The sequence below is a fragment of the Ruditapes philippinarum genome, unplaced genomic scaffold (assembly GCF_026571515.1).
Source record: "Ruditapes philippinarum isolate M1 unplaced genomic scaffold, ASM2657151v2 ctg1260_1_1_1_1, whole genome shotgun sequence".
NCBI classification, from domain to species: domain Eukaryota; kingdom Metazoa; phylum Mollusca; class Bivalvia; order Venerida; family Veneridae; genus Ruditapes; species Ruditapes philippinarum.
In genome coordinates, this window is record NW_026852938.1 from 50572 (window position 1) to 61632 (window position 11061).

Sequence of the window (11061 nt, forward strand, 5' to 3'; positions counted from 1 at the left end):
ACATAGTCTTTATGATCTTTTTTTCAAAATTGCATGCAATGCCTTCTATCTTACCAACAAAAGCGTTTTTAAAGCAATAAATTCATAAAGAAATTAATTGTCGAAATAAACATTTATTGTGTCAAAACATGTGGCCAACAAAACACTCAGCCACTGAGTTTATTGCCACTTTACAACTTTAAAATAGATATTTCCTCTATATATCAATTCATTGTTAAGTGGTCCAAACTACTAGAGTGCCATAACTTAAAAATATCATAAATTGTATCAAACCACCGACTTTGATACTTAAGTACCCTATAATGAATAAATCAGTATACAAGTGTAATACATTATAAATATTCCTTATATAACATTGTGTAAATAAATGTTAAGTATTAAAAAATTCTTAAACAGGGTAAAAGTGTATTGAGTCTGTTTATAATAATACTCGTATAAGTATCTATAATAAATTTTCCATAACAATATATTACCGGTGTCAGACTTTCAAAATGAGATTAAGAATATAAGTCAAAATTAAACGTTATTTCTTTTTAAAACTCGTACGCCAAGCATAAAATAAACATGTAAAGCTTTAGTGCTTTGTCTTCAATTAAGAGAAAACATAAAGATGGCAAAGATTATTTTCGTGGCATTACATTTACTGTTCTATGTAAATGGTAAGTTTTAATTATTATCGTGTAAGAAAGAAAAGTAACTAAAATAATCGTAACGATATCAGTCGTGATCTGCATTTTCTCTTTTAGCGAGACCGTTCAAAAGTCCTGACTTTGTGAGCCAATGGTTTTATCTCCAGTCCATTCCGGGTCGTGAACGGATAGATGTGTTCCATCATCTTGGTGAAGTTCCTGATCTGGTTCAAGTTCAAGTCCGCAGTATCTCCAGTAACAATCCTGGCTTCATATTCCCTGCTATTGGTGAGTACAATTAACAATTATTATTTCTTTCCTTCTGATATAGTTTTTTTTATTTTTTTATTCAGGTTTGGAGCAGCAGGTTAGAATTTTCATATAGATTTTTAATTTTAAAGAGATTCTGACACACCAATAGTGTGCAATACCACATGCATTATCTCGAACCGTTATGAATAAAATGAAATGTATATTAAAGTAACAAGTACATATTCGGAGAAAAAAATGTTTACTGTATGTGTTTGTTGAGGCACTGCTGCATACCAAACATATAGAATTATATTATACATTGTCACAAACACATTGTTTTTATTATAAAGTATTATTAAAGTATTATTTGATATTTTTTAATGTATTACATTATTAATGTTGCAGTGTTTTTGTTATTTTTAAGAGTGTTTCACTTTATCAAAATGTCTTCCATCAATGTTTTTATATCAGAAAGCATTTTAGACGCAGTTCGGACTTTTTTTCTAGAACAATCTAGCAAGGAAATTTATGTTTTTAAGGGTGAAACGCTAAATAAATTCAATAGATTTAGATAATCAAAACAATTTATTTCTTAGGAATTGTTCCACGTGATGATGACGAGATTGAACCAAGATCCGGTATTGTTTATTTATATAACGAAAAGATGGTTACGATTTCAGCACAGAGCAAAAACAATCATTATCAAGGAAGGACAATATATACCGGTAATTAAGAAAAATATTGTAGTTAATTTTTGACTTACAAGTGGATACTAAGGTAAAATATAGGCACATATCAGAATGATAGCGATGTCCAAGAGCCTCTTGTTTTCGCTAAAAATGTTTCCAATCACACCATATTCAAATATCACAAGTTTTATGTCCATTAATTCTAGCATAGGCCTTAAATAGTCTTGTGACAGAAGAATGTTAACAGAAATCTAATAAGAAATATGTCAAATATTGTGTTTTGAGTCTTGAGAAGAAAAAGTTCAAATATCTTCATATGTGAACGACTAAGACTTCAAAGTGAACAAAAAGTAACTGAATATATCATTGTCTTCCATGTTTTTACATTTTTTGTATACGTTTTATCTGTTCTTCTTTTGCTTACAATAATCTAGAAAATTCAAATTATTGGGAAGGCCCAAACAATGACGACTCATTTGATTGTTATGTAAGAGTGAGAGCATGGAAAACGTCTTCAATGCCTGTCCCGGACTTTCAAATGAAAAATATAAAAATACATGCAGCCTGTGAAAAAGGTAAATATTGGTTTTAGATATTGAGATGTAATCATTAATTTTGCAATGAGATTATTTACAAATTATGACGGCTGATTTACGCCATGTCTTATTTCTGGTCTCCTGCAACACAATGCAAGAACGCAGTAGATCGGCACTCGAACATTTTTACCTTTCGTGGCGAAAATGCGAGTAGACGACAAAAAGAGGGAAACACTATTAGATAATTAATGTGCCACGTTAGTCGTCTCTTTATGTACTGCATGTTTATTTTTTAGCATTTTTCGGATTTAAGCATTGTCGAAAATTTACTTTTCGATTTTGTTGCATTGTTACATCAACGCATGATTGTACAAGCGCATGAAAACATAAATAGCAGCTAACACCATGCGATAACATAATAATACATATTTGTACATAAAATGTTTATATTATTTAAAACATTATTTTTTCATAAGCTTTTTCTTTCTATTTAATTTAACTCATTACTCGTGTGTTTGATCTTTGCCTCGATATTCACACAGGATGAACGGCAATGTCATGGCGAAAAGACAAAACACGACGAAGCGTAAATGTGCTACGATAACTAATCAATTTTATCGTCGTGAATCTAGTAATTAGTATTCGATATCCTTTTAAGTTATTATTACTCCGAACTTAAATGCACAATTCTGATATGATTTTATTTTGCAAATAAAGTAATGAATTTTCCTCTCAAATAAACCTATAAGATTAGCTTGTGTCAAAAGCATGGCGGCGTGGCCAAGTGGTTATCGCGTCGGACTAGTTATCTAAGGATTGCTGACCGCGTGGGTTCAAACCCTGTCAGGGGCAAGCTGATGTTTCCTTGAGGAAGAAACTTTACATTCATTGCTTAGTACTGGTTGGTTCCAGGAACGGATTCGAGAGTGTCTCAATAAGTTTATAGCTTCCAACACAATTGAACTTAAATAAATTTGTATAAACTAAACAAAAACATTGTAACTTTATACAAATTTATATGTACAATGTACTATACTGCTTATTATATATAAAAAGATGACCAAAAGAAGGGACCTTATTATTTGTCAATCTTCTGTTGGTACTTATTTTTCGTCCCCAACTATGACATTCTACCTCGATAGGAAAAACACACAATGTCTCGATGTTGTAAATTTGTCTTTTTACATAATACTGTTTTCCTAGAAATGTTTGCGGATACAATATTTCGCGTTTTTCACAATGTCGGCATTTTCGCGAAGACAAACCTTCGCGGATATATAGTAATCGCGAATTCCGCAAATATTAAGCGCTACGGCCTAAATTACAGTTTTTGGAGGCTACGGTATAATCCTACATGTGTTTGATGTCCAAAACATGAAAAAACTATTACAATAAAATATTCCCGGTCTCCACCATTGTATATGCGCATGCAGTATAGCCTTTTTTCCATTTATGAATGTCACATTAATGATTCAGCAATTAATGCAATTCAGCATTGGCCTTAAAATCTATACATAAGAACAAGTGTATTACTTAAAAGTAGCTTTTTTATAACGATTATCTCGTGCTACTTTAACAGTATCGGACTGTACATCGCTTTCATTATAACAACATAACAGCTGTTTATCAATGTAGCTTGTACTTTTAACAAAGGATATAACCTAATCCAAGCAAGTAAAATCCATGTGATCCAATGTACGCAAACTGTTAATGATTTTGTATACGCCGTGACTAGCGAATACCATCAATAAACATGAGAATTACCAATAATTGACAATTTTTGTAGGGTCTTTTTGTTATGTGCATTATTGGTTTTGTAATTTTGTCATTGCATATTAAACATCCGTATGCATCCGCAAGTTATGTGAGTGTATGTATTTGTGTGACGTGTGAGTTCTTGTGTCACTTGTCGATGTGTACACATTGCTGCATCCGAAATGTTATAAAACATGATTGTGAAAGTGATTTACACATTTCTATAGTACCTGTGTTTCTATGTTTTTATGTCAGTAGATTATAATAAGAATTCTGCACGTTAATATTTTGTTTGGTTGATGCTAGAAATATTTGCTGATTTGTTGAGAGTGACATATTCGAGGCTATAAAAGTTCGCGGAATCATGCCTACCGCGAAAAGCGCTAACTTAAAACGCGCGAAAACTTTTCTAGGAACACAGTATTACAATAGCATGTTTGTATGATTAATCTTTCTTTATCTTATAAGACTGAGTCCTAAGTTTCAAAGTCAATATTTTTTATTCTAACTGATGTATTATTTAAGATATGCAATATATACATCTCCTATCTAACACAACTTTAATTTTATGTTATACATAATGTTAGGTACAGACTGCTTCTATGAGAAATACCACGGTCTGAAAGAATATCCCAGTATGGTTATTGTAAGAACCAAGTTGCTTGATGTTAATTCAGAATTTCATGGATTTATTTCTGATGCTGTTGGTGAGTATCAGGCCTACTGTAACTAATTTTGATTATCTCAATCTGGTAATGTTGTTTTAAAAGTTCCCGTTACATAACGCTGTAATTGCAATACGAATTATGCCCTATTCATTACTTTAACTATTACAAAATGTACGTCTTATAATTGCATACCCTCCAAAATAGACATGTAATATTACATATTGGCATTGACTTGTCAATACGAGCATAATTTACAAATTACGGGAGGTACCAACATTTAACTTCATACATTGGGGGAAAGTGCAGTGTCTAAGAACCATACATTTGTTTTTCATCCTTTTTTTGTCATTGTCCTAAAATTGCTTAATTTATTGTTTAGAACATTATTCAGAGACTAACGTCGATGGTTTCAGACACATACAGATCCATGTCATAAAGGAAAAATGAGTAGTGACAAAGAATCATAACTTTATTGCAAACATTTAGAGTAATTGGCCTTTGTAACTGGTTTCCTTTTGGATGTGTGCCGTTCGCGCTATGTACATGAAAATACTTCGGTCGATAGATGTAGAAGTGCAGATTATTGTCATAAACATAGCTCATGTACCTTTATATCAATATAACACAAAACCGTGTTATTTTGCTTTTTCAATGTTTATTCGTTCAATAGCTTCATTTTAGATATCTTTTTAAAATGAAGTAATACATTCCACATATCAAAATAACATAATTTCTTATCTCAATACCGTCATAACAAAGCAAATTTTGGGGGCATTTTCCTAGTTCTAGTTCCATATGACTAAATTCAGAAAAATCGCTCTTCCAATTATTTTGTGAACTAATAGTGGGACTTATATTTATATCTCAAGGATCTGGAATGATGGTATACGAAAATAATCCAATTAAAAGAAATGGATATGTTACTTACGGATTTGACTTTGAGAGGTTTCGGATATGGACAGATTCTTCTGAATATGGCTGTAAGTAGACACATGTAAAATGGTTTTTGCAAAATGAAATTAACAGTTTCAGTTTTTATTTGGCAAATCGGCATATTTAACATACCTATGGCCAATTTAACAAATACAGTTTCGAATATGGCAAGACATGATACAAACATACATGTTTACAGATAAGCATATAAACATATAAACAAACAGTACATTTTTCAAAGTATAAGAAGCAGCTTCCGTTTCTAGACATTATCTTCCCTTAACTGGGAAAGCCTCAGATATGTATTTTGCGAGTTTTATCACAGCTTACCATTTACTACTACCAAGACATAATATTAACAAATTTATTTACATTGGGCTATGAAACAAGTTACCCAAATATTTTAGCTCTCAGAAATCAACATATGCAGGACAGTAATAAAAGTGATACTCTGAGTTCAATTCATTTTTGTATTACACATTTTACAGATTCGCTCGGTCTCTTTGTGAAGCCACTAAATCTCCGAATTCAAATGTCTAGGTTGTGAGAAACATTCTGAAACATGTTAAACATTTTCGAATTTATCATTTCTCTATAATGCTCAGATATCTTTCATAACCAAAACACATTTTATACTTTCTGATCTGTAATCTAATTTAGACATATTCCAATATTTGTCTCATTCCAAGATTGTATAAACTGATCTCTAATACGTTGTTTTCATAGCAGAAAAATAGATTTACATCTTGCCTAAAATTCACTAGAACATTACTGTAGCCTAAATTGTCAATCAGTTGTTTAATCTTATAGGCCTAGCAATTCACATTATTTCCATTGCTAAGATCTAAAATAAATCTATACATAGGTGAAAATCCTTATTTTTCATTATTTTTAACCAATATTTAATAGCTCTTTCTTTACAAATAACGAAAGTGGTACCTACCAGTTCACCAAAGAACAGCTAAATTAGGAGTTTGTTGTTTAACACCCAAAACAGTTTACAAAATTTTATATGTATTTTATCTACTTCAGGAAATTCATAAATACCCCATACTTCAGAGCTATAGAGAATAATTGGTACAACCAAAGAATCAAAAAGTGCAAGGCTTCATTTGATACCAAAATTTACTTTATCCAAAAAGAGACAAAAGTGAATTATAGGCTTTAAGAGCTTGATCTGACAATGCTTTAACAGACTTTTTCATGTTTCCTGTATAAGTAAATTTCACCAAGATAAGTAAAATTATCTACTACCTCAATTTCTTCTTCATAATTTTCCAAACAAAATTATTTACTTGTTCCTTCTTTCTCAAAAATACATATCTTTGTTTTATTAACACATTTATTTTAGGCCCCATTTAATAGAATATTATTCAACAATGTTACATCTAACTGAGCTTGCAAAGATCCAGGGTTAGTTGTGAATAAAGCAATATCATCAGCGAAAAAGTAAGCATATACAATATTTAACTGATTTAGGTCATATTTTCAGTGAATATATGTTAAAATCAATATTTCATTAATGTCGTTAACGAAAAAAATAAATAATAATGGCGAGAGTGGTTCCCCTTGTTTTAAACCTATAGACACGTCAAAAACTCTGAAAAATTCATAGAGCAGACACTTGTACACAAGATTTAACATTTGCATATATAGACTTAAACAATATTAACCATTTTACAGCTGACACCTTGTTTTAAAAGCTTTACCCATAAGGCATCTCTAACAACTGTGTCGTACGCTTTTTCATAGTCAATGAATGCACAATACAATTTCGATTTATTAGTCAATACTTTTTGAATGATGGAATGGAGTAAAAATATGCAGTCAGCGGTAGAATGATTATCTCTAAAACCAAATTGTGTTTCATTTAATACATGATTTTGCTCACACCATTTATTCAATCTATTTCTAAGCCAATAAAGAAAATATTTACCTATAACATTCACAAGGGTAATACCTCGGTAATTAGATTGTGTTACATCGCCTTTTTTGTGAATTGGTACAATTATACCCTTACACCAAAGCTTCTGGGTATAAACCAGAATCATAAATTTTATTAAAAATAGAAACAAGGTATGGGGAGATAAAACTATTAGAATCGATGAAAAAATCAGCTACATTCCTGTCATAATCGCAACTTTTGCCCCTATTCATAGATGTAATTGTTTTTGTAACCTCTTCAATATCAAAAGGACGATTTAATTAACATTAAATTTTTAATCTCAATTTAAATTTTGAAAGAAACGGTTAAAGCAGCATGCCTGCGGATTCATGCTAATTTTCATGAACATTTTGAAAATGTATTTAAAAGAAAAATAACTGTGAAGTGAACAAAGAAAGTAATTTACACATTGCAAACAGCACTTACAATACATGTAAATTACCAAAAAGAGGTCACAACATACATAAATACTTCTTACTGCGTTAGTAACGCAGTAGAATTATAGTGATTGATACTGCAAAATCAGCCATTACTCGATCTTAACATGTAAATAATTATTTAAATATTGAATCTTTTACTTTTCTTAAGATCGTAATACATTTTTCTAATGATTGAATGTCTTGAAATATTTTGGCTTATCTGGAGGCGTGCAGCTTTAAGTATTTCTTGTTAATTATATTCAGACTTATGTGGCTTTATGTAGATGTATAATTATGTAAATAAATTAACATTTGTATTCAAACGTTAAATATCGCCCTCAATTCCATAGGAGTCATCTCCGTATACTCTCGTGATATACAACAAAATATTTATAAATATTTATATAAGATAATTATATTCTCGACTTCTTTGGATATGATTTAAAACACACATTTAGAAATAAATAACGCATTCTCAACAACGTCGAAGTGAACAAACAAGGTATTATAGAGTGCAATGATAATATAATAGAATATGCATAAAAGACTAGACTTCATTAAAGAGAGTGGCACGATATTCTTTTAATTACAGATGTCTTCTACGGCGAAGACGGTACTAGAATAACAGGCAATTTTAGATCGGGTGAATTGGAGATTTTAGCATGGCGATCGTCTTCCCTCACGCCGACCATAAAAGAGACGATTCAGCTTGGTGTATCACCTGGTGTAGCTTTCGATAAGGACAAATCTATTCCAGATCTGTCCACAACAGAGGATATCATTGTGAATCTATGGGTAAAGTAGTTGTTAAATTTACGGTCTCTATCAGTGTATCAGTGCACATTATGAACAGGTAACATTCTCTCAGTGCCTGATTCAATATCCTCTATAAATAAGTTTTTTGTACAGTATTGTACTTTATAGTTCATTGAAATATTAGAAATTGTATGGAACACATACATGTTTCAACTGCTACTGTATCATGTTAATATACATACTCGTACTTTCATTTGAAAACAGCAGCAAAAGTCTTATTGAGTATTAATTCATTCATTAGCAGCACATTATCAATTCTAAAGAACATCAATTTTTAATGAATTTATTTAATAAATAATGGCACACCACACTCATGAAAATGAAGAATGAAATAAATGTAATTATATTTCAATCATACCAATGGATTATCTACAATATTTTTTCTTTACTTTATACTTATAAAATCGTAGAAACATAAGCACATTGTAGGCTGAAGCAACAAATGGGTCAAATGTTGGGTATCGCTTTACCGGAAGTGGTGCACTAGCATACACGACATACCCGACAACATTTCCATGTAGTTATGGAGGACTTACATACGCTTACACTAATGCAACAATTCGCATTTGGAAACCAGGCGCAGCAAACATTGGAGCTATTATATGTATCCCAAGAACATTTGGAGGAGGAATGCACACACAAGGGTCAAATCTTGCCTATGCAAAAGCACATATATGGATTCCTCGTGGTAATAATTTGATATTACTTAGATGTAGTAATTCAATTTCCATTTGCTGTTTTTATCAGCAATATTTTTTATCATTTTTGATAAGCTGCATGTTTCGAAAATGGAGCAATATATCAGTACTTGCAGTGATTACTTAATTAAAATTTATATATCAGATACAAGATGGATGTTGTTATTGTAGTTTAAAATGTGTTGTTACTTTAGTTTGAAATGTTTAGAGCTTTGATGTTCTCTTGCCCTTTACTTGTTATATTATTGCCGCCTCCGTGGTCGAGGGGTTAGAGTCGATGACTTCTAATCCAGTTACCTCTCTGGCGTAGGTTCGATCCCAGGGAGATGCTTTGGTAGTTCAGCGCGGAGGAAGGTAGTCTAGTACTGGTGTAACTCTCCAGGAAGGGTGGTTAGGAAACTACCCGCCTATATGACTGAAATACTGTTGAAAAAAGGCGTAAAATGAAACAAACAAACAAACTTGTTATATTGAAATATTGCAAGCCTGTAAATGTTTGAGTTGGCAGACATATTGTATAAATTTTAAACAAAATATTCCAACAGCTTGCCAGCGATGTTTTCTGTACATGTTTTCACTCTTGTATTTTGCAACTATAATTAAAATTAAACATCAAATGATATAAGGATATGTCGATTAATCACATTGTCATGCATGCTAATGTGTTATGACAACCCAAATGAAGTGACATTTTCAAATGAATAAACCTACTTTTTATTATCCCTCATATATAGACACAATCAATCCGAGTCTGCAATTTTCATGTAATTTTATTGTGATTAATGCTTCCGATGGATCACATAATAATAATTCATAACAGCAGGTGTCAAGTGCCGTCTAGCAACTGTAAAAGTTGCCCCGTACTTCACTTCAGTGTCTGGTCCTTCGGGTCCAAAAACGTTATGTGTTGAAAGTAAGTTTGCAATTTTCATATAATTTTGTTGTGATTTTTGCTTCCGAAGGATCACACTATTTTCAGATTTTTAATTGAAATATTGACCTCGTTCTTCAAAAAATGTATTTTTAATATTCGACAGATACGATCTGTTGTTTTTTTCCGTAATCTATCAGAGCAAAAAAAAACAAAAAAAACCCACACACTTTCATTTGTTTATGAGGGTGACTCCAGAATGTAAGTCGTATCTCGTATATCAGATCTACCAAAAAACAAATAAAGTAATTTTTTCATAATTCTAACTTCAGTATCAACACTGAATATGAATTGTAGTAAACCAGAGGATTGCTTTGACATACACTCTTTTTGCAACAACATGACTTGTATGTGTCATGAGGGGTACTATGAAACTGATTCTGCATGTGAGAAAAGTAAGTTTTGTATTTCATTCTCTTTCAAATAAAACATGTGTGATCATCACTAACAGCATATATTTCACAGACGTAATGACATTGAGTCGTGTACCAAAAGGTTATATCACAATGTAATAATGTAATACATTTAGGTCCCGCTGTAACATTGCTCTATATTCATTTTGATATAAATAACATATTTCATAAAACAAATATTTCATTCTTATTTAAGGATGATTAAAAGGTTATATATATATTTAATATAAGAACTTTCCAGTTATCAATCAATCTTCTAACGTTGCTTATCATTCATTATCTATTTGAAAGATGTCAAATCATTTATTACATAGCATATAATAAAGCAAAAAAATCAAATTTCAAATGAACAAACGAAAAGAAGTACAAATGGTTAT

At 31.3% G+C, this 11061-nt stretch overlaps 1 protein-coding gene across 1 annotated transcript; it reads left to right on the forward strand.

Moving 5' to 3' along the window:
- The first annotated feature begins 519 nt into the window (after nucleotides 1-519).
- LOC132728759 (uncharacterized) lies at nucleotides 520-8630 on the forward strand. The gene is made up of 7 exons (XM_060714432.1): nucleotides 520-659; nucleotides 747-917; nucleotides 1478-1606; nucleotides 2005-2145; nucleotides 4449-4568; nucleotides 5399-5509; nucleotides 8419-8630. Exons 1-7 carry the CDS (start codon nucleotides 611-613, stop codon nucleotides 8628-8630), a joined length of 933 nt encoding a protein of 310 aa, XP_060570415.1. The 5' UTR covers nucleotides 520-610.
- Nucleotides 8631-11061: the final 2431 nt, after the last annotated feature.